This window comes from Anguilla anguilla, chromosome 2 (genome assembly GCF_013347855.1).
Source record: "Anguilla anguilla isolate fAngAng1 chromosome 2, fAngAng1.pri, whole genome shotgun sequence".
Lineage (NCBI taxonomy): Eukaryota > Metazoa > Chordata > Actinopteri > Anguilliformes > Anguillidae > Anguilla > Anguilla anguilla.
In genome coordinates, this window is record NC_049202.1 from 30699957 (window position 1) to 30726859 (window position 26903).

Genomic DNA, 26903 nt, shown 5'->3' on the forward strand with positions numbered 1-26903 from the left:
TTCCAATTTTAGTAGTTTTAGTAGTGCTGTTCAGTTGCAGCAATATGCTACGCCTAATTGTTTTCTGATTTTAGCTTGCATGGGTTTCACTTGCTGCATCCGTGCTATCAGGACACCACCAAGTCACTCACAAAATTGCATAATTCAGAGTGCTTCTGTGATTGAATGTTCAAAGTGAAATCATTTGATGGCAAGCTAGCTATGGTTAGTCTAAATTTAATGGTCATGGATCATAATATAGTTGACGTGGTTATCTTAACAATAATCTTAATTCAGTATAAGATTTCAGGGAATGATACAGTTGAATCATTTGGGTCATTTATTTTATCTTATTTTGCAAGGTTGAAGATCCTCCCCGAAGATAGAAGAAATTAGAGGTCTTGTTCATCTTGTTCACTCCCCCTTTTTTTAAATTATTTTTTTAATTTATTTATTTTTGTGCATGTTATATGTATAAATTCCATGTCAGCTCAAATTATGTTATCTTGTTTTTATACCGGCAGTCTGGGTTGGGAATGGGAGGGGTAGCTTTAAAAATAACAGTAAATAATGCCTGTTGGTGTAAAAAAAAAATTCTGCAATAAAAAAATTTTTTGTTTCGTTATTTTGTATCTACTGTAATCTGTATCTTTTGTTGACACGCAGGCTCTTGTGTGAAGGCTCTTGGGTGAAATCACATGATGCAATTCACATCAAGCGCAATATTTCCCTGCAACTGTCCCTTACCATCTGTATGTCACAATAGAAAATGTGATCCTGTACACCAGGCAACATTTCGTCCAATCTTCAGTTATCCGGTTTACGGTGATCACGTGCTCACCGCAGCTTCGTTTCTCCCGTTCTTATCTGACGGTTAGCTGGCGAACTTGACCTGAACAATTACGACATTTAAAAGTCTCTGTTTACTAATTGTTTTATTATTTATTTTTAATTTGTTTTTGAATTTTCTTTCTTATTCATAAAATCAAAGTGATTGTGTTTTACAATAAGTAATAATTCGGTTAGTTTGGAAAACAACTTGTAACAAGGTTGTAAAACCTATTTATTCCCATTCAAATTAGAAGCCACCTATTGCTCACTGGTGCTTTTAGCTTCACACTGCTTACAGACCATTTAGCTGGCGGAGTCATATGACTTAGGACCCGGAGTTCCTGCTACACGGTCACATGACTGAAGAAGAGTTTAGGGAGGATTTGTCAGAAGGATCTGAGTTAACGTGAGACACTTTGGAGACCAGCTGAAATGGTGAGTATTTTCGAAAACAAAAACAAATATCGCCATGTAGTGGCTCGTAGCTGTAGCAGTAGCATAGGCATAACGATGCATTTCTGAATCGTTAAATAAGGGCTTTGTTTTCCTCCCCATTATCACCATTCTGGTTGTGATTCTTCAGCATTTGCAGCTACTAGCCTACTCGCTACAGAGGAAAGCACAGAGGCCCTGGGAAGTCGTGGGGCCTGAAATGATTATTTATAGTGGGAGGGAGGGGGGAGGGAGGTTTGAGGCCCATATTCCCCCCTCATTATTGACAACATCTCCAAGGATCAAATCCCGTCGAAATGTTTTGAGATTAATTTATCACGGTTAGTAACATTTGTACCCACACACAGACCTCAGTCTCGTAGGCATGCAACTCAGTGTTTAAATCGCATCATCATCATCAGTCAGGTGCCACTTTTCCTTGGGAATGTAAAGTGTATATGCATGAACAACGGTTTATTTGATAATTGTACAAGCTACTATTGTCCGAAGATTCATTATAAAATCGGACAAAAATTGAAAGTTGAGTACGTGTTGGGTATATGGGCAACTTGCTAGCTAATGAATGCAATCAAAGAAAGTTACTGCTGGTTTTCTTGACTGAATTAACGGTCGCTCGCGACAGTATTTATTTATATAATTAACCAGTTACTTATAACATTTGTGGCCAGCTAGCTACTGTTTCAGTGTTTGTTCTCTAGCAGCACAGATTTTTGATGGACTGATTGTGGACACCGGCCATTAGATTTCTGCCTCAATGTTTAAATAGCAGAGTAGCGCAAGCTATCAACTGATTCCTGTGGGGATAATGGCGATTAGATAGTTAGCCAACGTTCGTAAACTTCCTTAACCGTTGCGGACAGTTGGACATAAAGTGGTCAGACTTGTATTTGTTTAATAATCACCCTAATCATACATTTACAGATTGGCTATACTAAATGCGCCCATGATTGCTCAGTAAATTACATTTAAAGTCCCACAAGAATGCTTTTAATCAACCCTGTCCGTGTACAGTTTGTGGTAACGTTGTCATAAAATGTTTCCGGACCGTGAAAACTGTCTGACTTGTTTACATTTTGGACAGATGTGGCTAGTTGGTAAATCTATCACTGTTTCCGTCGCATCACTTTCGACACGAGCAATATCGGAAGCGATATCCGAAGAGTGTCTGACCCACAACCGTACAAATGTGATGATGAATCTAGTTATAGTAATATTTTAAGAATTGATCCAAATACAAAATACCCGCAAGCGATAGCCAGAGATTTGACACTGGCTAACATAGCTGAAAATGCTAGTCCTGTTTATTTACTCTTTCACGTTACGTGGATGCTTTGACAATTTGTTCTAGTTAGCTGCATCACACAGATTGACCATGTTGTGTTCAATAATTTGGAGGCTCTTCGCTTGAATGTTTCACTCCAGAATTCAGATTACAGCAAATCAGTTTTTATGCTCCCATAAGCTGTGGAGAGTTATTTATTAGCTGGTTTGTCAGTCTGCAACACTGCAACTCTTTTTGGGGTTGGTGAGAGAACAGTTCACTGTAGAATGGTAGGGCACGGCAAGCCACAGCAGCAACAACCCTCCTTTCAAGTAAACTTTGCCTAGATGTGCGATTTAAATGGTTTTTGGCTACTGGATCAAACATCTTATCTAGAAACTGCAGCACTATCTCTCCACACCTGCCTGCACCAACCTCCTACTCCACCACTGGGCTATTGCTATGTCTAATGAATGTCAAAGCCACGCCCCCTTATTGTCATATGGATGAATAAGTACAGAAATAATTAAATATGGTCATTTTATGTACAGAAATAAATGAATCAAGAAATAAATATGTAGAGAAATACATGAATCAAAGTTAAATCTAAAGCTGAAGTTTTCCTATTGCACAATGCAGTTGAGGCTTTTTCCTTGTCTTCTTTTGACTTATGTTACACTCTTCCTGTTGTAGACATTAAATGGTCTGTATTTGTAAAAAATGTGGTCTTGAGATATCACAAGGATGTCAGGCTTCTTCGGATTTGAGAAAGATCTCAATAGCCCAGCTGGACAGAGAAAGGTGTGGCATTGTTAACTTCCAGGGCACAAGGTAGCTATCATTTCCCATCATACATTTCCATCAGCCATAATGCATCCAGTGAAATGTGTGTTTTTAAAAGAAGGAACATTGTGAAAAATGTGACTGCATGGCACACTTTATGGGCCCTTGAAGTTCATTATGAGGACTTGGATGTTTAACATCATCACAAATGCTCCAGGCCCCCAAAGAATACATCTCCCCTTTGGACATGTGCCTACATCAACCAATAAAAACACTGGATACACATGAAAAATTACATATATAGAAGTAGACTCATTTAAAACAACAAAACTTTACGGCTCCTGAATTTACTTCACTAGTAGATCACTGGGTAGCATGTTTTCCTATGAGGCTTTTAGACGAGTAACAGGCCCGGGTTCAAATTTACTTTTGGACTGAAACAAACTTCTCATTCATTACGCTGGCTTGGTGGGTAACCAAAAAATTGAACCATTGCTTTTGCATCTGTATAATCTTTTTGGGAAACTCATTTATATTTCTGAAATATAAATAAAATAAACCCACACTTTAGACCGCTTTTGGCATTTTGACAAGTTTAACGTTAGCTATCTTCGCTAATGAGGCGACAGGCAGAGTGTATAACATTAGTACAGACTGCTTAGAAAGTAAGCATCAAAATTTGCATTGCACTTTGGCCCGGTATGTAATGTTATCGGTCTTATAGAAATATTTGCATTATAATGATTTCTTTACGGCAAGCATATTAATTTTCTTTAAGTTAAAACGGTCACATTGTGCCTCTACTGGTAACTACTTTTTAACTAGGCTACTGTAGCTACCCTGCAGTGCCACATTTCTAAATTAATCTTAGCTAGACCCATATGTCCTCTACTCACATACAAACAATTAGTAGGTCTGTTGTGTGCAATAGTCCACTAAAAACACTTGCATTTAAAAATATGACATACACTTTCATTTATTTGGCATTCATGGTAAAGGAAAAATGATTGAATTCATGCCTGTGTTTCTTTCAGCTAAAATGTAGGCCATGTGTGTTTGCATGCATTTATATGTATGCATGTTTCTCATGTCCTACATTTATATCGGGTATTATTATCACTTACTCATAACAAACACAGTACAAAAAGAAATGATATCTGTTGAAAAAAAATTTTCCACGTACAAAAATGCCAAGTTACTCACACATACAAAGCACTGTGCATAAGTCATTAATCAAATCCAGGCCTGCCATTAAAAGTATTGAAATGAAAACTGCACCAAGTTACAAGAAACAATATTGGCTATATATTAGCTCACACAAATTAAAAAAGCTGTATTCCAAAGCAATGCTACCCAGTGTTATTTCAAATGGTAAGATTAAAAAACACAGGGCCAAGTTACTTGAAACAATTTAGGAAACATTGGGTGGCATTGCTTTGGAATACAGCTTGGTTTCTGTATGTTCAAAATGTGTTTTTCATCAGATAATATTAACAACAATAACAATAAACCAGAACAAAAACAGTACAGTTTCGCAGCTTTTCTGCTTGGCTCCCAAATTAATAAATAAATCAGATGGACAAGGTCAAGGTCACTGTAGAGGCGGGCAGAAATATAAGGACCGTTTTATAAAGAATGTTAAAAAGTATGTCACTTGGATTTCTATTTCCATGACTATTATGTCTCATCTTATATGTAATTCCATGGTAGAATGTGTGCTACACATAGCCTAATTACCAATATCAAATGTGAAATTGTTCCTTATTATCTCAAAAAGTTATGTGTGCAAATGATGTATCATTCAACTCTGAAAAATCCATCTGTCAGGTAAATGTAGCCTATTTGAATGAGAACTGGAAAAGGGTACAAGTACATTATGAAATAAATGGGAACCTGTTACTACAGACATGAACAATTTGCTGAACTGCTAGCTTCTACAGGCTGCTTACATGGTGTGTGTTGTATAGCTCTGGTGTTACACTGCAGGTCACAGTTTTCCTCTAATGTAGCCTCTAACCAGAATTCTGTATTAATATGGGGCTGCTCTTGTTTTCTTTTTTTGTGTATGTTTTGGGATTTAATTTAAATGAGTGTAATTAAGCAAAAAAAAAGTGTCACTATGTATTAAAACTGCAACATCAAAAGCAAATATAGGCTACATAATCTCTACCAGTTCTACCAAGAGTATGGTGGTGGAGGATCAATTCCCACTCCGGATTTGGTGTCAAGTGTTCAAATAAAAACTTTTGAAGTGAAACTCTGGAAACTATTCACTGTTAATTTATAGAGCATGCATAAACACACAATTCAGTTCTGAAAAAATGTTGGCGCTGAATGTGGTATCTTGTTCCCACAGCAAATTTAGTCATAAACTGGGGACTTGTAATTTGCTGGCATGTGTATGTTGACTCTGTGCCCATGAGAACTGCTGTTTGTGGAAACAAGGTATTGCTAATGTTTTAGCTTTCAGATTATATCTGGACTTTCCAGGGAGAAATCAGGGGCCAGAGATTTTTGACACCTCACCTCTAATGGTAGAATTGTTTTATGCCAGTCTTAATGTTGTTCTCTGAGGTGATGGGTTAGAGTAAGGTTTTTTTATTCCTTATTATCTGAAAGCTGTTGTTGTGTTTCAGAGTTTTCTTGGGGGTTTATTTGGTCCTGTCTGTGAAATTGATGTCATTCTCAATGATGCGGAGACCAGAAAGACTGCAGAGCTCAAGACAGAAGATGGGAAAGTGGAAAAGAACTTCCTGTTCTATGATGGAGAAACCGTTTCAGGGAAGGTGGGTCCTCTTTTTGACTTTTTTTTTTTGTCTCTTTATTGGTTTCATCATGACAGGAGTAGTGGCAGAATCAGCAGGTGGCTTGTTGGCTTTGGTAGCGGTTATTGATTTCATATACATTTCCATTATTTGGAACCTTAGTTATTTGAAGCATAGGTACATGCTATCAAAAATCTTTTCTTAAAGTTAATTGTGCTATTTTTGTCAGATGTAGCTCCCTAACATAATTGTGTAGATATCATGACCATTTCATTATCAAGTTATTTTCTGCTTGATAAGTAATAAATAGTACTTCCATCTGACAATTTAATTGCCTTTATTAATTTTTCATCCTGTTCTGTTTTTAGTTGGTGTGCCGGAAGCCTGCTAAGTTAATTTCCAAATTTGTAATGTTTTTGCTTGGTAAAAAACAGTAACTTAATATGATCTGTGTGGTCCTGGTTAAGTTCGGTCCTTGCAATTTTCAATCATTTCCACTTGGCTTGGATCAGCATTTGCTTACATGCCTCCTCTAGGTTTTATACCTCTCCTCCAATTCTTGTCTCTTTGCGGCTGTCAATTTCTTTTGTAAAGAAGTAAATTAAACTATATGGCCATATATAATGGCTTTGACTGCGTCCCATATGGTGGCTGGCGAGACTGGGGAGTATTTTTCCTCATTGTTCTGCGATAATTTGTTTATCATACACAAATAATTTTTATGCTTTAAAGGTTTTGCAAGCATCAGAACCTCTCACTCAACATTTGACATGTGACTGTAAATTTCACTGTATTTTCAGCAATGCAGTGATATAGCACTGATTGAATTTTTTAATGATCAGGAGTGTGGTTTCTCAAACCTTGTTTTCTAAATTGCATACAAGATACTGTTTTAGCCTTTTTGCACCAGTAAATTAAGTGAAGTAGGGCCTAAGTGTGTGCAGTGGTAATAAGGTGACAACTTCCAACATTTGCTCCATACACAGAATCTAATGTATGATTTTTTGAAACGGAGGGCGTAGAGAATTACAAGGAGGCTGCCTCGATCATTTTCCATGCCACCTTGTCACAAATGTGACCGGTGTCAACAATTAGGCCTATTTCATGAGCATTGTGCGAGTTGTGGATTGCTACCATTAGAACATGCAATGGTAGCATTACTCCAGTGGAACTGCAGCATAACCAATACAATAAGCCACAAAATGCTATTTTTTAGGCTGCTGGTTTGTATTTGTGAACTTTTTCTACTGAAATTAAAGAAAGTTATTGTTGCAGTGTTTACAGAATTTAGAATTCTGAGCACATTTACTTAAAGCCTGATTCCACTTACAAATTGTGCTTGTAGAAATGTAGATTACTGCTTGTTAAATTAGATAACTTAATACATGAGTAAGAAAACATGATTTATTCAAAACTATTTTGTAAATTAAATTTGTGAAGCTTCAGGTGGCTCACGCTTTAAAAAAGGTTTTTTTCTGAAAGTAAAGCGTAAGCCCTGCAACTGGGTGTTTGAGTCTCAGCCTTTGCCGGCTATGGCTGGAGGTCGACATTGGTGAGGCAACAACTGGCCCAGCCTCGCCGGTGAATGACAGGGAGTAAGCTGGCTAGTTCAATTAATTTAATCGATTTCTACTGGCCACTCCTAGCCAGACCAGGCTCTTGTGGATGCACAAACAGAGTAATCTGACCTGGCTATCTTCTGATGACATGGGCAGTGTATACTTGGTGGTGCGTCTGTAGTGTGGAAAAAGAAGTGAAAATGGGCATCAAGTGAATCAGAGTAGTCATTTGTCTGCCTTCTGCTTAAGTCGGCAGGAAGGGTTGCAGCAGGAGATTGTCCAGTTTGCTTGAGTTTTAGTTGGGGAAAAATTGGGTGGAAGATATTTTTGAAGCTTCACGAATATGATTTCTCAATGTTTTATTTCTATTACCTTTGATAATGAACTATTTTAAAAAATAACATTCAGAATTCTTTACACATTGCTTGAAAGGCAGGAGCAAACATACACAACTTGTATTCTTACTTCAAATACATGTTTTATGGAGCTACAGTAGAATTAAACAGGAAGAGTTATTAATGTACTTTGAACAAACATGGATAAACTAGGTAAAGAAAAACAATGTAGTTCCTATCTACCCATTGACTGTGGGGAGTTCAAAATCTTAGTAAGGATTCGTTGAAAGTAGGATGAATTGGGTTCCTCACAGTGTCTACTATAACAATTAGATGAGTTTCAGACAACACATTTGCCCTGGGAACTGAGGCTGGGGTTTAAACACCATGCATGATTTTGGTCGAGATGGCACTTTTTTCAGTACTTTTATTGATACTAAAAAAGGCAGCCTTATATTTGTGGATGGCAGTAGTGCAGGACGAACATTAAACATAAGAACAGTATTATACACATGATCTGAGTAATGTCATTGGATTAACTGGGATGTGGATCAGGCCTAGTGGTAGAGTTAATCCTTTTGAGCCTCATGAACATTGTAGTCTCAGACATTCACATCTGCCAGAGATGCTGCATTAATAAATTGAAAAGTCCTGAAAACATAAGCCCATTCATTGTTCAGATGCTAAATCTGGCCAATCCTCACCCATTTAGGTAGTGTTCTTTTTAAGGCTTTATAACTCCAGATGTGAGCATCACAGAGACTTGCTTAAAATGAGGCAAGATGCCTGATTTACATGACTAACCTTTAGACTAGTTCATATTCATGATTTAGCTACAAATGAAGTTCCACAGATGTGATTATCTAGGTGAAAATGCAAAAATGAAGTTGTTCTCCAGTTTTAAATGAAATACTGGAAGATCTTATGTATAAAACAGGTAAAACTATACATGTCCTGGATCATAAACTCCTTGACCACCTTGACCGTGTGCAAAATCTTAAGTTGATATGCTGAATTACGAAAGCTATGAAGCAAAAAAAAAAGCAGTATTATGTGATGTCCCTTAGTGTCTCCCAATCTATCCAAAACATCTAAATTGTGCATTGCTGTAAATCATAACATAATCATATATTTCACTACAAATCAACTGTTTTGACTAATGAAGCTCACTTTTTCATCATTTTCATAACAATCTTTTCATCCATATAGGGATATAAGATATTTTGGGGTCTGAAAACATATCCAAAATCTCTCCAAAAATGAATAAAATGTTTTTTGTACATTAGAAAGCATTTTGCCCCTTATGATGGTTTAAGATGAAACAACGATATCACATTGAAAAACAATGCAAAAGCACTGTGACATACTGTAGTACACATACCTAAATATATAATCATTCAAACTTGAATGTTTTTCTGTACTCTACAGTATGTCATCTTGTTGAATGGGGATGGGATGACATTTTACAAATGCTACTATTTATGATCATTCCCAAAGTGACAGGTATAGCCCATGGAAATACTAAAACCTCACATTATGTAAAATAAGATTACAATAAAATAATATTCCACCATCAGAATAATTTTGTTGCCGATGTTCTAGCTTCATGATAAACCATTGTATCAAACATAACACATGACTGAGCCAACTGTAAACGCTTGCACTACAGTATGTGGAATGCCAACATTAGAGAATAGTGCAAAGCTCTTGAAAGACACTAAGTGTAATTGTGAGTGGTATGAATTGTAAGAAAGCAGGCACTAACTATTAGTTAGGCCTCAATGATGATACAGTTTTTTTGTCGTTTTGAAAACAACAATTGCATCTACTCCCCGATTTATCTAATTTATTCAAATTAGGCTTTCCTGCTGAAAAAAATAACAGCATATAGTTCAGCATAACTTCCAAGCAGGTTTAGTCTGGTCCATTTTTGGTCCAAGCTGGGCGTGCTGATTTTATGCTAGTCAGGCTGGTAGACTAGCTTGTTCAAACTGGTAATATGGCTATGCTAGTGGCTCAACTTGGACTTACTAGTCCAGGTGTTTCTAGCATGCTGGTCACCAGCATAACCATCTTCACTGATTTATGCTGAGTTTTCAGTAGTCTTACAAAGCAGCTTGTAAATCAGAATGCTGTATTATTAAAAAACTTTATACAAAATGTAATATTAGACTAAGGGAAAAAGTTAATTGCCCCCCTTAGTTACTCAATCGGCCAACAAATTGATAATGTGATTCATTTGATTGATTACAGCCAAGGTTGATTGCAGCTAAACCTCACTCATAATATTGAACCTTACTATCAGAGTGAAGTAATTGCCACAAAGTTTCTACAAACACTCTATACCATGATCAAAGGAAATTCTAGAAGAGATGAGGATAAAGGTAAGATACCACAGTGAGAGCCATTTTCTCCAAATGGAGAACAGTGATTAATCTTCTTGCCAATATTTCTCCAAGGGCACAGTGACTCCTTATCCAGGAAGTCATAAATGATACCAGAAGAACGTCCAAAGACCTGCAGGCTGCTCTAGCCTCAGGCAAGGTCAGTGTTCATGACTCCACAATAAGAATGACACTGGGAAAAAAATAGGATTCATGGGAGAGTAACAAGGTGGAAACCACTTCTAGCCAAACATCAATGCTCGCCTCACATTTGCAGAAAAGCACCTGGGGTTTGGGGATCATCCAGGTGGACAGAGGAGTCACACTTTTTGGATGACGTGGGTCCCATTATGTCTGGCATAAAGCAAAAACTGCCTTTCACAGTAAGAACATCATACCAACATTCAAATCTGGTGGTGCAAGTGTGATACTGTGGGCATGCTTTGCTGCCTTGGGTCCTGGATGACTTGCCATTATTGAAGGTGGACTGTGAATTCTGCACTTTATCAGAGAATTCTTAAGGAGAATGTCCAGTCTTCTGTCTGTGAGCTGAAGCTGAAGGGTAATTGGATTATGCAGCAAGACAATGATCCAAAACACAATTTTTTTCCCACGGCGTGCAGAAACTGGCGACTATGCTGAGTGCATGGCAAATTATGGTCACTCACTCACTCAGTCAGTCAGTCAGTCAGTCACAATCTGACTAGCACTAACCCATAAAAATGTACTGTGAATGGTACTTGCTCAATGTAATGGTAAATGTGAAAAACATTACAGTCAGCGGCACCAAAATTTTGTCACACCCTCAATAAATGGCAAAACTCCCAGTAGAAGATTGAATTAGGCTACATCTTTTAACGTTATATATTTTCTGAAACGTTATCGATTCCGCTTGGCCACAGTGAGTGAAACTAGGCGATCTGAGTGTATGGTATCTACGTAAATTACGTCAAAAGGATTCAGCCTTGTTGTTTGCTACCTAAACTTCACAGCACAGTCATTGCCGTTATCATGCTTGTAGCATGACGTGTCTCCTTTCAAAATCCATTTCAACCATTCTCAAATGACCTGGGACTTTGAAGTTATAAGGCGGTATCAAGTCTCCAGTGAAAATATTGACCTGGCTATATCAGTCAGAATTCTAAGAGAACCAACTGCCATATATGAGCACCTAAAGTCAACCAAAAAATATAGTTCGCCAAGTTGCGCCGTGGGTCTGGACAGTTTCGTGCTTGTTTATATTTTGGAGTGGTGAAAGTCCAGACTTCAATCCAGTAGAGATGCTGTAAAATGGATGTTGCAGAAAACGGAGTACTTGCTGTCATTTTTTTTTTTTTGGCCATGATTTTTAATATGTATGACATACACCGATCAGCCACAACATTAAAACCACCTACCTAGTATTGTTTAGGTCCCCCTCATGCTGCCAAAACAGCTCTGACCCCTTGAGAGTTTTTAAAATCATGTGGAAATAATTCACCCTCTAACAATATCTTAGCTTTTTATAGCCCTCTAGCAACTAATAATGTAATCCATTTCAAAATTTTTATGTAATAAAAACCAATAACGTAATAAGTAGTAGTAGTAGTGTACTTTATTGATCCAGGGGGGAATTGGCACTGTTGCAGCATCAAAGACAACAAAGTAACACAATCAGATACAAATTTACTGTAGGTACAAAATATCAGATGCAAATATACAGTAGATACAAATATTTACAGAAATCCAAATATACCAGAGGACACCTTCAGAGGTGGAGTCCATGCCTCGACGGGTCAGAGCTGTTTTGGGCGGCACAAGGGGGATCTACACAATATTAGGTAGGTGGTTTTAATGTTGTGGCTGATTGGTGTACATATATACTTTCCTAAACAATAATGGAGGTATGCACATGTGATAAATTGTTTGTTAGTACTAAAGTATTGTTAGTCTTGTAATAGTTAGCATTAAGACCAGAAGGCGTCAACGGTTGAATTATCATAAGAATGTGGTATGTGTAGTATGGTTGCATGTTCATGACTGTATAATTGTATTGCATAACTAAAGGCGTTACTTTCCTGTTTCCATTATCAGAACTTCCTTTCTATGGCAAAACAAAAACAACAGATCAAGCAGTGCCAGCAGCTCAGATTGAGGATGCAGGAAGGGTTAGTCGGGCAACTGGAGGTTCTACAACACATTTCATTTCCAGTGCTCTTCCTCACTTGTACAACTTTTAACCCTTTGAGGAGATCAGTGTTGATTAGCAGGTTCTGCAAAACGATGGAAAAAATGAAAAACCAATTCAACCACTGATTTATTGTTTACATTGATCTATGATATAAAACTTGCTAAATTAGTAAGGTAGCAAATTTTATCAGAAATCTGTCTCGCAAAAGATTTTCCTTTTTCCAGATGCAGGAGTGTCCAATTTTATTCAGAAAGGTCTGATTCATACTTGGGACCTCAGAAATGGAGAGGTTTTTCAAACCAAGGTGGATGGGGTCAAAGAGTCAAGTGTAGTGTAAGGGAACTTTGTATTCTGCATTCTGGTGATTATTTTTAAGTATGAAAATGCCACAATAGGCGTTCTGCAACTGCATTTTATGTCAAATGCTTTTTACTTAGAAAGGTACAGTAGGTATAACTGAATTATATCATGATCTGGATGAATACCTGTTTCTGATTGGCTGAAAGGTGTGCATTAAAAACTGAGAACCATGGCAGGTAGTTCCAGTCAAACGGTCTGGTCACAGTTATAAATTAATTTACTGGCTACAATATAGCTATCTAACATGCTATCTAACGGTGTTCATGCCAGCTTTCCCATATAACATCATGTGACAGCTAGTTTAAAATCAAATCTTGTGATTGCAGAAGCTGAAATGTATGATAAAGAACATTTGTTCTACATCGAATATCTGAGCTAGTTAAGCATTTTGGTGTAAATATGCCATATTTAATTTGGTAAGTGTCCATGAAATATGTTGTGCTATGCTGATAGGCTATATTGGCTCCCATCTCATCACATAGGTTCTAAATTGTCCCTCACTTTGATTTTGCTATGGCTGTATAGCTCCTGTTTTGAAGCAAATGGAGTAGATGGCTAGCTGGCTATCCATGATAGAAAACACACTGACTCACGAGCAAACTGAATTTTTATAATAAATAAGGCTAGTGACAGTGAACCTAGCATAATGTTGTCTTGCTGCTACTTGACTAGAATGAGAGGGACTAGAATGAGTGTCTGGTAGGTAGGTTGTATCTGCGATTCCGATTATTCGTTTTTGCTTTAGCCCAGCTTTAAGATACCTGATCCTACATATCAAGGTCTTGATTGAAGACTATGATTAGTTCATTAGTTAAAGGCATAGACTATGGAGGATTTTTTATTTGAAAATATTATAACATAATTATACTAAGGTATATCTATGATGCACTGGCAATCTTTGTCTTTACACACTTTAGCTGAATTTGTGGACTTTTTATCTGTATTTGTTATTCTAAAGTGTTCAGGACGTTTCTGGGTGTGGCACTCTTTTCTGTGTGGAGAGGGGTGGGCGTGGCTACTGAGTCTGTGGTTTTGTAATCAGGTTCCAACAAAAGCCGCGTTTCCACCGCAGGAACTATACCCCGGAACTAGGAACCTTTTGAGGAACTCAGTGCGTTTCCACCGCAGGAACTAGGGTCTAAATTTAGTTCTGGGGGCTTTGTTTTACCCCCCAAAACGTTCCTGCTCGGGGGGTAGTACTTTCCGAAAGTACAGGAACCTTTTGGGTGGAGCTTGCAGCGCTGAACATTTCTGATTGGTCGAGTACTCGTAGCATTTGTGTTGTATTTATTTTCCGCCATTACCCGCCATGTTTGAAAATATGCAGCGGCAAACCAATTTATTTTCATAATAACAAATCAAACTTGTATGTTATGCGGCGCAGTAGCCTACTTTTGGTTATAGCCTGTCAACGTCTTGGAATTATAACGTGTGCTCTTCTGTTCTTTTCTTGCTTGGATTAATTCGGTTGCTGAATATTTTCTTCTGGATTTTCTTTGTTAGCCCGTTGTAATTGACTCAAAACGTTTGATACAGTTATGTGAGGTATGCGGTAGTTCTGCATAATTAACATTGGTGATACAGTACAAGAAAACTGGAAATCACCTTCCGCACTTTTTATCCGGGTAAAATAACAGGTTAATTCTAGTAATCTTCCCTTTAGCTTTTTCAGACTGCCGTAATTTTACTCAATTTTACTGCCATTTTTCAATTCCACGAAAAGACCAGGAAGACTATGGACTCATTTATGGTGCATGGTTCGCATCTGGAGGGCACACTTCGCTGCTCGGCTAGCAGGAAAGCAAACGGTGGCTGTACCACTACTAATTTACATTTTCACGCAAGTCCGAGTTTTCGTTCTATTCTTATAGAATCATAAGTCATTTTGCGATTAGCCTATATGGAATTGACGACGAGAAAGTAATAAAACAGCAAATTGTTTACAACGTGTGCATGTTTTCTGCTGTTAATGAATGTGTTTGAGAGGATATATGAAAATCAATAAATACAAAAGTAACCATATACAGTCATTGTTGGTAGCCCGTTGTATATAAGTGGAATAAACCCCTCCGGGCTGTCCCGGTTATTAGAAAATAATGTAGGCTACTTCGGTGGTAGTATGGGGTTACAGAAGAAATCATATGACAGATGGACCGACGACAACGTCAGTGGGCTAATTTGCCTAATCTTCGCGGTACTTTAGACCCCGGTGGAAACGCAGACAACCATTGGCTGAAGGAACCTTTTAGTTCCTGGTAAAGTAGTTCCTGGGACTGAAAGTTCTGGGTAATTTTGGTGGAAACGCGGCTAAAGTGTTTGTTGCTAGTTTGCTGCAATGACAGATGCTTAGAAGCCTAGATACAGTGAAGCAAAAAAGACAAGCCGACCGGGCTCATTCAAAAACTAGCCTCAGCTGAAGTTCACCAAGGGCATGAAAAGCAATGTGGAGTAGGCCTGTTTTCTGTTGGACATGTAAGTAACGTTACTTTTAGCTAGTTACTTACGCAGCTAGATGTCCGGAGTGGGAGGTGGCACAGTGGGTAAGGAACTGCGCTTGTAACCGAAAGGTCGCAGGTTCGATTCCCGGGTAAGGACACTGCCGTTGTACCTTTGAGCAAGGTACTTAACCTGCATTGCTTCAGTATATATCCAGCTGTATAAATGGATACAATGTAAAGTGCTATGTAAAAAGTTGTGTAAGTCGCTTTGGATAAGAGCGTCTGCTAAATGCCTGTAATGTAATGTAATGTCCAAGGTTGCATCAAATTCTGTTCTTCTTTCAAAATGCCCCCCCCCCTCCCTCCATGGGAACAGCTGTTCCTGTTTATAGTTGCAACTTAGCTAGCTCGGTAATTCACCTGCATTGATATCAGAGGAAATTAATTTGATGCAGCCTGCGTGCTTTCTAGCTAATGTTATTTGTAGCCAACTTCACTAACAAAGCTGTCAAACTGGCTAACAACTGTGGCTATGGATAACTTCATGAAAAAGTCATTCACTTTACAAGTTTATTAGCTAGCTATGATAGACCTATGGCCTGCTAATGTTACTTAGTCCACACGCGATTCCGTGTTTATATCCCAATTCTAACTAAATGTCCAGGGGGGTATTTCAGGATGCAGGATTACTGAGTTAGTAAAACCCAGAACGGACGTTTTCAGTCCATCTTCCATATTTGGGAGGGTTCTGAGTTTTACGAGTGCAGTTATCCAACTAACACTGTAATCCTGTTTAGTGAAACAGGGCCTAATAGCAAACCAGGAAAAACACAGCATTCACACAGTGAGCAACTTGGTTGATGGGTTGCTCAGATGTACTAGGGTGAGGGAGGAGCTTCCCGTTGTATTGTCTTAGTGGTCTCTTGCAGCTACATATTATTGAAGAGAAATAATGGCATCATCAAAGACCTATATTTGCCTTACAGCCCCATATAATCAATTTTAGTTTCTATAGTTATGCCAGGACGCTAGCCTATATCTCTCTAGCTCTCACTAGTTAGCCACCTAGCTAGCGACTTCTCTGTCTCTCACTAGCTAGCTAGCTTGCAAACTCTCCATATGTCTCTCTCAAAAGTTAGCTGCCTAACTAGCTATCTGTCACACTAGCTAGCTTGCAAGAACGTCGAAACTGCCATCCAAGTATAATTTTCAAGACGTTTGTCCCTGTAGGCTTACTCTTTTTAAAAAAAAAAAAAAAAAAAAAAAAAACGTTGTATGACACCGATGTATGATTGTAACATAATAAGTTGTTCCTTCATTTTCCTCACTGAGCGGAACAATTATCCACTAAATCGTATCGTATCGGTTGGAGAAATGGAGCTGTTGACGGGCGATGTCTGTGAAAAGATAAATCGTGGGAATGTTACATTTTTCATAATGTTATAAACTGCCAATGTCATGGAGACCCAGTTCATTATTATGTCATGTGATTTAGTTTGAATGACCACTGGAACGAAAGTGTCTGGCACACCTCGTATGGGCCATTCTAAATCGGTGGCCAGGAGGAAGGAGCGCAGACTCCTTATGTAGTGGATGATCAGACCAGTTGACCTGCTGACGGAAAATATCCTGAAGCTGTGCTTGGCCCACTGCAATTACTTTACTGGTTGCTCTAAGCAGTGTCTTAGGACAGTGCTGTTTTTAGTAATGGGTATAGCTAGAGTCAGTAATAAACCAGTAGTTTTAGGACTGGAAAGGAAAAATGTGCAAAACCTATAAAACACAGCAGATACATATTTATTGAAAAAATATAAGTGTTCTTGGTGGAAATTTTGATTTATTTCCATATTGTTTAATACACTACATGCAGTCCAACACGTGATAACTGACAATAAGCGTTCATTCTTCTCATGTGTATGATTAAGTGACGATTGAATTGTTATTTCTGAAATTTTTTGAATAATTGTGTGACTTAATGGAGACTGTTGACTCATTGGTGGTGGGGGAAAAAGAGATACATGAGAAGTAACAAGCCAATTATTTTTCAGGGCCTATATATCAGATATATTCACTTTAGTGAAGTAAACAAGTTAATGCTGTATATAATATTTGAGACTACAATAATTACACTTTGGTAAATGAGAATGCAGTTTTAGAAGCCATTATGGTTTTATAGTATACTGTTGTGGTTGGTAATACTACCCAAAAAGCATGACTACTTCGACTTGGTCATTTTGAAAACAAAAGATAATTTTCTTTCAGATGAAATTAAAGGGACTGCAAATTGAAGTTATTAGGTCTTTTTCTATTTCTTTTTCACTCTAGGTTAATCTCACTGTCAAGCAGACGGGTAAGAGGCTTGAGCACCAGGGGATCCGGATTGAATTTGTGGGTCAAATTGGTGAGTTTACATTTATAAATATTGATAAATAACATGATTTGTAATTGTGTGGGAAAAAAGTGTTAAAAAAGAGGGTTTTTTTTACAAGGTAATAAATTATTTAGCTAACGTTATATGTATTTTGCTGGTGATGCTATTGGGTGAATCTGGGTTTGCTGAGCTCTCAGGCTTCACTAGTTTGCTGCATAAGAATGACAAAGTGCTGTCCATCACCATTTTTACATGTATGTGACACTACCATATACTGATAGATACAGTGTTGTAAATTGTGACTTTAGTCCCTAATGTGACCGTGTCTCTGTGCAGAACTGTTCAATGACAAGAGCAACACACACGAGTTTGTGAACCTGGTGAAGGAGCTGGCCCTCCCAGGGGAGCTCACGCAGAGCCGCAGCTATGACTTTGAGTTCATGCAAGTAGAGAAGCCCTATGAATCCTACGTTGGAGCCAATGTCCGGTTGAGGTGTGCAGATGATCTCGGAAAATTATGAGAAATATTTATCCAAAAAAAAAAAAAGGATGGGCATGTGGGGCCAACTGTTTTATGTTGCTGAAATTTACAGTAAACTAGGAAGTTCAATGAGCTGTATATTTTTCAACAAACAAATTACTGCATTAAGTGATTTGTCCATAGCTTCTGTTGTGTTAGGTATACAAGTGTGCATGTTATACTATGAATATTGATTTGTTTCTGTTGTATGTGAGCATGCAGTAAGACAAAAAAAATTGTCTGACAGAAGCTTTTGTCATTCTTTCTCTTCAACAGGTATTTCCTGAAAGTAACAATAGTGAGAAGGCTCTCAGACCTAGTGAAAGAATATGACCTCATTGTTCATCAGTTGGCTACGTACCCTGATGTGAACAACTCCATCAAGATGGAAGTGGGCATTGAGGACTGCCTGCATATAGAGTTCGAGTACAACAAGTCCAAGTAAGTTGTCCACAGCCTTCGCTGAAATACAGATTTATTTCCACTGACTATGAGTGATGTGCAATTCCCTTAAAAAACCCTTTTTGTAACATCAATGTGAAAATAGGGCAGCTATTTGGGACAAAGGCAGTTATTCCTGATTTGGCTCTGTTGTCCATGATTTTAGATTTGACTATTTACATGTGGTTGAAGTGCAGATTCTTTTTTATTATTTTTTTTATTATAATTTTTGGTTTCGCCAAGTAGAAATTACAGCACTTTTTATACATAACCCCCCATTTTAGGGCACCATAATATTTGGGACAAATTGTTTCACAGGTGTTTCTGATGTGTTCAGCTGCTTCCGTAAGTAAAAGAGAACTTTCAGCATCTACTCTGGATTCAAGGCTTTTGATTGCCTTTGGAGTCTGTTGTTGGCACTTATCAGCATAAGGACCAGAGTTGTGCCAGTCAAAGTTAAGGAAGCCATTGTAAGGCTGAGAAATAAGAAAACAACAGTCAGAAACAAATGCCAAACCTTAGGCTTACCAAAACCAACTGTTTGGAACATCATTAAGAAGAAAGAGAGCACCTTTGAGCTCAGTAATCACATAGGACCTGGTAGGCCAAGGAAGACAACTACTGACTGAAGAATTCTCACCATAATGAAGAAAGAAACCGCAACATCTGCAGAGCTGACCACAACTGATCATAAGGACTCTTCAGGAGGCAGGCGTTAGTGACGAGCAATTCGTATTTTTTAAGTTTGGTTAGATTCTGATTCAGTTTTGAAAAATAATCATGGGTTTTGAATTCAATTTCGGTTTTTCGGTTGAAATATTAAACAATAACTTTTTAAGGAATAACTTTAAAAGTCTGAATATATTTTCAGAGGTTTAAGTGTTATAAGTGCATATGGCAGCAACACTTCCAGCTCATTGGATTTTAAATGAAACCATGGATATGATGTCAAAATGCAGACTGCCACCTTTAATTTAAAGGTTAATTACTTCCATATTGGGTGATCTGTATATGAAAATTACAGCCCTTTTTAATACATAGTCCCTCCATTTTTGGGGACCAAAAGAGATTGGATAGTTGTTTCTTGCCATTTCTGTGTTTTTGCATCAATAGGTCATGCTCAAGAAAGCAAAGAAATGGTCTAACGTTGACTACCGTAGGTGTGACATTTGCATTTGGAGTCTGTTGCTGTTGTCTCTCAACATAAATACCAAAGAAGTGTCAACACCGAGAGCAGGCCATCATGAGGCTGAAAAATCTGAATAAATTGATCAGACATAAATCAAAACCCAATGTTTTGGGTATGTCAGAATCAACTGTTTGGTACAAGCAAGAATGCTCAGCAATTACAGACAATTTGGTAGACTATGGAAGACCACTGTAGTGTATGACAGAAGAATATTGTCAATTTTGAAGAAAAACCCCTTTTCAACTGTCAAAAAGATTCTCTCCAGGATGTAGGCATAGATGTGTCAGAAACTACCATAAAGACAAGACTACACCAGCGTAACCTCAGAGGTTTCACTGCAAGATGCAAACCATTGGTAAGCCTCAAGAAGATAATGGCCAGATTAGAGTTTGCTATCAAATACTGTGGAGTTCTGGAAAAAACATTCTTATGGACAGACGGGACAAATATTAACCAAATGTGATGGAAAGAGGAAATTAGAGAAAGTAAGGAACTGCTCATAATCCAAAGCACCCACACTCATCTGTGAAACATTGTGGAGGTAGTGTTACGGCTTCGGCATGTATGCCTGCTGCTGGAACTGGCTCACTTCTCTTAATTGATAATATGACTGCTGATAACAGCAGTAGGATGAATTCTGTGATTTACATATACATCTTATCCGTTCAGATCCTTCCAAATACCTCAGAACTCATTGGACAGCACTTCGCCTTGCAGCGTGACAATGAACCCAAACACACTGCTAACGCAACAAAGTCATTCGGGGTCATGAAGTGTAATGTTCTTGCCTGGCTAAGTTAATTGCCTGATTTGAATCAAACTGAGAATGCATTTCACTTTCTGACATGACTGGGCAGAATCCCTGAAATAAACAGTGAAGATGGCTGCAGTGCAGGCATGGTAGAGTATTGCCAGGGAAGATACCAGCGCCTGGGGACATCTATGGGTTGCAGACTTCAGGCAGTCATCAAATGCCAAGGATTTCCAATCAAATATAGCACTATTTATGCTAATATTGTGTTATTTCATTTATTTATAGTAGTGCATTGGTATTCCTTAATGTAAAGCTTTGATTATGCAGTATTTTCCCATTATTTTTAGCATTCATGAAGTATAACTTTTTAATCAAGCCATTGTGATTTTTCCAGATACCACTTGAAAGATGTAATTGTGGGCAAAATATACTTCCTGTTGGTAAGAATTAAAATCCAACATATGGAGCTACAGTTGATCAAGAAAGAGATGACTGGAATAGGTGAGACATTCAACAGAAAATGTGACAATGTTTGACATGGTGACAAAATAATTTTTGCTGGATTGTAGCACTGTGCATTACGTGTTAAACGTGGGTTTCGAGGACGAAGCAGCTTAACTGGTAAATTTTCTGACCTGAGAAATTTTTGTTTCAAGTGATGCCATTCCATATTGTTTGAATAGGGACATTATTATGGGTATAGTTAACTAGTCTTGTTATGGATTACATTTATTGTTTTCTGATTTGTACTCTTTTAACCTTATCCTTGTTTGCAGTTTTATGAACCCAACTCTGAAAAAGTTGGGACGGTATGGAAAATGCAAATAAAAAAAGAAAGCAGTGATTTCTAAATTTACTTTGACTTGTATTTCATTGCAGACAGTATGAACACAAGATATTTCATGTTTTGTCTGGTCAAATTCATTTCATTTGTAAATATACATCCATTCCTGCCATTCAGGCCTGCAACGCATTCCAAAAAAAGTTGGGACGGGGGCATTTAGGGCTAGTAATGAGGTAAAATAATTAAATAATGATGTGATTTGAAACATGTGATGTCAACAGGTGATTGTAATCATAATTTGGCACAAAAGCAGCATCCAGGAAACGCCTATTCCTTTAGGAGCAAAGATGGGCTGAGGATCGCCAGTTTGCCAACAAATGCATGAGAAAATTATTGAAATGTTTAAAAACAATGTACCTCAAAGAAAGATAGGAAGGGATTTGGATATTTCACCCTCTATGGTGCATAACATAATTAAAAGATTCAAGGCATCTGGAGGAATTTCAGTGCGTAAAGGGCAAGGGCAAAAGCCTAAGCTGAATAACTGCTCTCCGATCCCTCAGACGGCACTGCATCAAGAACCGTCATTCATCTATAAGCAATATAACCACATGGACTCAGGATTACTTTGGCAAACCTTTGTCAACCACTACAATGCGTAGTTACATCCACAAATGCCAGTTAAAACTTTACTGTGCCAAAAGGAAGCCATATGTTAACCATGTCCAGAAGTGTCAACTTCTCTGGGCTCGGAGGCATCTGGGGTCGACCATCACACTGTCGAAACCTGTATTGTGGTCGGACGAATCAGCATTTCAGGTTTTTTTTGGAAGAAATGGACGCCGTGTGCTCCGGACCAAAGAAGAAAAGGACCATCCAGACTGTTACCAGCAACAAGTCCAAAAGCCAGGGTCTGTCATGGTATGGGGTTGTGTCAGTGTCCTTGGCAAAGGTAACTTACACTTCTGTGATGGCACCATTAATGCCGAAAAGTATGTAGAGATTTTGGAGCAATGTATGCTACCTTCAAGACGAAATCTTTTCCAGGGACGCCCATGTATATTTCAACAAGACAATGCAAAACCACATTCTGCACACATTACAGGGCACATACACAAGGCATGGCTGCGGAAGAAGAGGATGCGGGTACTGCACTGGCCTGCCTGCTGTCCCAACCTGTCCCCAATAGAGAATGTGTGGCGCATTTTGAAACACAAAATGCGACAACGAAGGCCCGTACTGTTGCACACCTTAAGACTTGTTTGCAGAAAGAATGGGACAAAATTACACCTGAAACGCTTCATCACTTGGTGTCTTCAAAACCTAAACATCTTTTAAGTGTTGTGAAAAGGAATGGCAACATTACAAAGTGGTAAATGCTTTACTGTCCCAACTTTTTTTGAAATATGTTGCAAGAATCAAAATTGAAATAAGTGTTCATTTTGAACAAACAATAATATTCATGAGGTAAAACATCAAATAATGTGCTGTTGTATTGTTTTCAATGTAATACAGGTCAAAGATAATTTACAAATCACTGTTTTCAGTTTTAATTTTAATTGAACATACCATCCCAACTTTTTGTGATTTGGGTTTGTAAAATCTACTTGTTTAAAACAAAAACATGCATTTAACAGTGGCCAAAGGGAAATTAACACATTTTATCGTCTTTCCAGGACCTAGTACAACAACTGAAACTGAGACGATTGCAAAATATGAGATCATGGATGGAGCTCCAGTAAAAGGTATGTTTGTGTTGTGAATGATAAACAATATCAATCCTTGCTCTTTCGAGCTGTGCTAAAAAAATTTTTTAGCACAGTGACAAATTTAGTAGTAAACACGCAGGTATAGCTGGAAGTGTGTGAATGATACATTATTGCTACAAATTTTGCAAGCAGCCATTAAGGGGCCAAGCACTCGTAGCCACAAATTCCCAACTGACAGTACTAATGCCTATAAGCTCTTAATGTATTGTATTGATTATAGATGTCCACATTTGGTATCCTTCAACCTTGGGCTAAATATATTGTGATCATATTGTATTGTGTAAATTCTGAAGCATATCATAATGTTGCAATACACTACTTTGAAGATGGTAACTGCAGTTAGGGTTAGTGATCAGATTGTTTCATTTTGCTTTATGATATGAAACCCACATGTGTGAATAAGTTTATATATCGTAATCATGCTATGCAGACTTACAAATTTTCAAGCTGAACACAAAGTTAAAATGAATTGAGATCAGTTGCTTGGATATGCACTACCATTGGCCTTGTACAAATATGTAATTCATTTTGTGGTTATACTGACATCTTGTGGTTCTGTGGTGTAGCTGCACAGTTTATGAAACACAGTTTTGCGGAAATCCCTTGTACATGTATAGTATTTGTTATTTACAGTGTTTACCCCCTTCACGCAAGCCCCCTAGTTGCCAGGACGGCAGCATCCTGAGTTTGCTCAACTCAGACATGAAACTGAATTATGAATGGAAACCACAAACTCTGTGTTCCAATTTTATGAGTAGACAATACAAAACAGCTACGCCAAATACGGAGTTTTAAGTGCCACCATTTTCATGTAGTTCGTCCATTTAAAACCCACCTCCCTGCAGTCTCATTGGCAAGTACACCATCTGCCGAACTATGAAGGAATAACTAGTCCCAGTATGCAACAGTTTTAAATTTGAAATTAAGGTGAATGGTCGATGTCAGGAATGTGATTCTGGTGTTAACTGAATTTTGACCAGATAGTTATTGTAACGTTTTTCGCCTCTCCTGTGAAATGTCGAGTGTGAGACATCTCAAGCTTGTGCAAGGTCACAAATACAAATTACAAAATACTTGAAAGTATTTAAAGTGTGTACCATATGTATGGTTATTGTAGGAGTACAACTGAATTCATATGTATTCATAATATTTTTCTGTGAGAAAATCAAATTTTTCCTTTCTTGTATGAACCTGGTGTGATAAAGTGTGGTAAATTAACTCTAAACTACTTTGTCCTCCTTTGTTTCACCTGTCTTCCACTCTTTTACGGTTCATCTAGGGGAGTCCATTCCTATTCGATTGTTCCTGGCTGGGTATGACCTCACTGCAACCATGAGAGATGTCAACAAGAAATTTTCAGTTCGGTACTTCCTCAACCTGGTGTTAGTGGACGAGGAAGACCGGAGATACTTCAAACAACAGGTACACGATGCTGTGTCTACGCAAATTAGACTTCAGCTGTTTTGAGCAGTGCTCCATGAGCTCAAAAACGCTCACTGTCCTCTTGTCACGGTCACAGCAATACCGGTCCATATGGTTAAAGAACGTAATGTTATCCCTCTATATTAGAAGCCTGAAAATCAGGGATATGGAATAATGGGCGAAGAAGCTTTGGGAGTAGATTCTCTGAGATGCATATCTCATATTGGTCCACCTGTGCTTCCATCTCTTGCCTGCAGGAGGTTGTCTTGTGGAGAAAGGCCCCAGAGAAACTGAGAAAACGTAACTTTCACCACCAGCGATATGAGTCTCCTGAGCCCCGTGCATCGCTCCCAGCTGAACAGCCAGAAATGTGAAGAACCCAGGTGGAGGAAGGGAGCTGTCTGTGGGGTGGGGTCTGTTCAGAGCAGCAAGTTGGAGGGGTGGGGGGAGAGGATGGCAGGGAAGGGCAAGGCAACCAAATAAATTAAAACAAAAAGAGAGGACAAAAAAGACACATCCCACAGTCTCACCGTCTTCCTTCCATCCATTTCTGCTGCGCCTGCTCCTCCCTTCAACTCTGAGCATTTTCTAGCCTCTGTGGACCTGGTGTAAAATATGAAAAACAAACACTGGAGCATTCACCAGTTTCCCTTTATTTTCTACTGCACATTTTGCCCCTCTATTTTCCTGTTAAAAATAAATGCACTTGGTTATGCAAGAAGCTTAAAACAGGAGGAAAGAAAATATATAATTTGTTTATACACATTTCAAAGTATGTTTGATTGCATGCAGGTGGGTTACTTTATATGACTATCAGGAGTTATCAGAATATGTTAGATACAGGCATTTTGGGCCTGGCAATAGAATCACTGTGGGACAGGAGAAATACTGTATGTGTTCCCTGGGTGCCATACATAATAATCATAATCCAATGATTTAAAATTTATATCATCTCCTAACCTGTGTAACTTTTGAAGTTTGTTTTTCTTTAATTTAATTGATACTGTATTGTATGATGCATATTTACGTTTTAAATTTTCTCAGAATAGAAAGTATTCTATATTCAACGTTGAGCTGTTACAAGAAGCATTCAAAATAATAATAATAATCAGTAAAACATGAAATTGAAAAAACCCTTGAGAAATATCAGAAATTAATGAAGCATTTCTATCAAACTTAAAGTTAACCCCTGATCTCAAATTGATTTTAATGAAGGTGAAAATGAAGCCAGCAACTTGTATGTTGCTATGCTAACCACAGATGTTGTTTTGTTCATTTTTGACTGTCAAGCAAGATGAGCATTTGAACTGCACACTTGCTAAGAATGCACCAGAGCTTAGGAAAGGCTGCACTGCATTCACTCCTTAGTTTAGTATACTACTGTCTTTTAATTGCTCATGACCATATTTGGGAAATCTCCATTCCTTTTTGTATGTAAGTGCCTGTAAGGAGTTGATTAAATAAAATATGCCAAATATTTTCCTGGTCACTTGTACCCTTCTGCATTATCAGCTTAAAACAGAAATCTGTGAACATTCAAAATATTTTGTTTTATCTGGCCCAGTCTATAAATCCATTATAATAAATATAATTTTAACCTCTCTGCTTAGATGTAAAAATAGAGCAATATCAGCACATTTTCTAGATATTTAGAATCTAATGAAAAGCAAAGTAATGCTGGTACAGTTCATGACCTGAAATACTACTGTTGTACATACAGAAAATATAATTGGACTCCGTATCATTGGATATTTAAATAAATGTATATTGGTTGCTGTGTGGTCTGATTGAAAGGATGAAACCCAGTGAGTATTAACGAAGAAAACTAAGGCCCCATTTACACCTGCCAGAAAAATCTGTCCATGATCGGATCTTTGGCTACAATTGATGAGATCTGATATTAAAGGGAAGGTGTAAATGCACAAAAGAGACCTTTAAATCTGATCATGATCAGATCAACAAAACAACCTCCAAGGGTGGATGAGAACTCTCTGTCCATGCTTCTACGAAGTCTAAATGCAACAAGCTCACAGTTCACGGTTATTCAATCCCACCTTTGGGTGCTGACATCATTTTACATTACATTACATTACAGGCATTTGGCAGACGCTCTTATCCAGAGCGACGTACAACAAAGTGTATAACCATAACCTGGAACAAGTATGACGAAAACCCTAGAGAGAAGTACCGGTCCAAGTGCAGGGAACAACCGCATAGTTCAACTTGGACCCTGAAGGTTAAACTGTTTTTACAAGTCCATCCCTCTTCACCCTAATTAGTGTAAACCACTTTTATCCACACACACACAAATATACACTCACCGGCCACTTCATTA

At 38.0% G+C, this 26903-nt stretch overlaps 1 protein-coding gene across 1 annotated transcript; it reads left to right on the plus strand.

The window, feature by feature from the left end:
• Nucleotides 1-1067: 1067 nt before the first annotated feature.
• Nucleotides 1068-26047, plus strand: LOC118221267 (vacuolar protein sorting-associated protein 26A). Its single transcript, XM_035406177.1, has 9 exons — nucleotides 1068-1245; nucleotides 5944-6093; nucleotides 17644-17719; nucleotides 18026-18182; nucleotides 18486-18650; nucleotides 20988-21094; nucleotides 23054-23122; nucleotides 24426-24568; nucleotides 24826-26047. Exons 1-9 carry the CDS (start codon nucleotides 1243-1245, stop codon nucleotides 24940-24942), a joined length of 987 nt encoding a protein of 328 aa, XP_035262068.1. The 5' UTR covers nucleotides 1068-1242; the 3' UTR covers nucleotides 24943-26047.
• The last annotated feature ends 856 nt before the right edge of the window (nucleotides 26048-26903 follow it).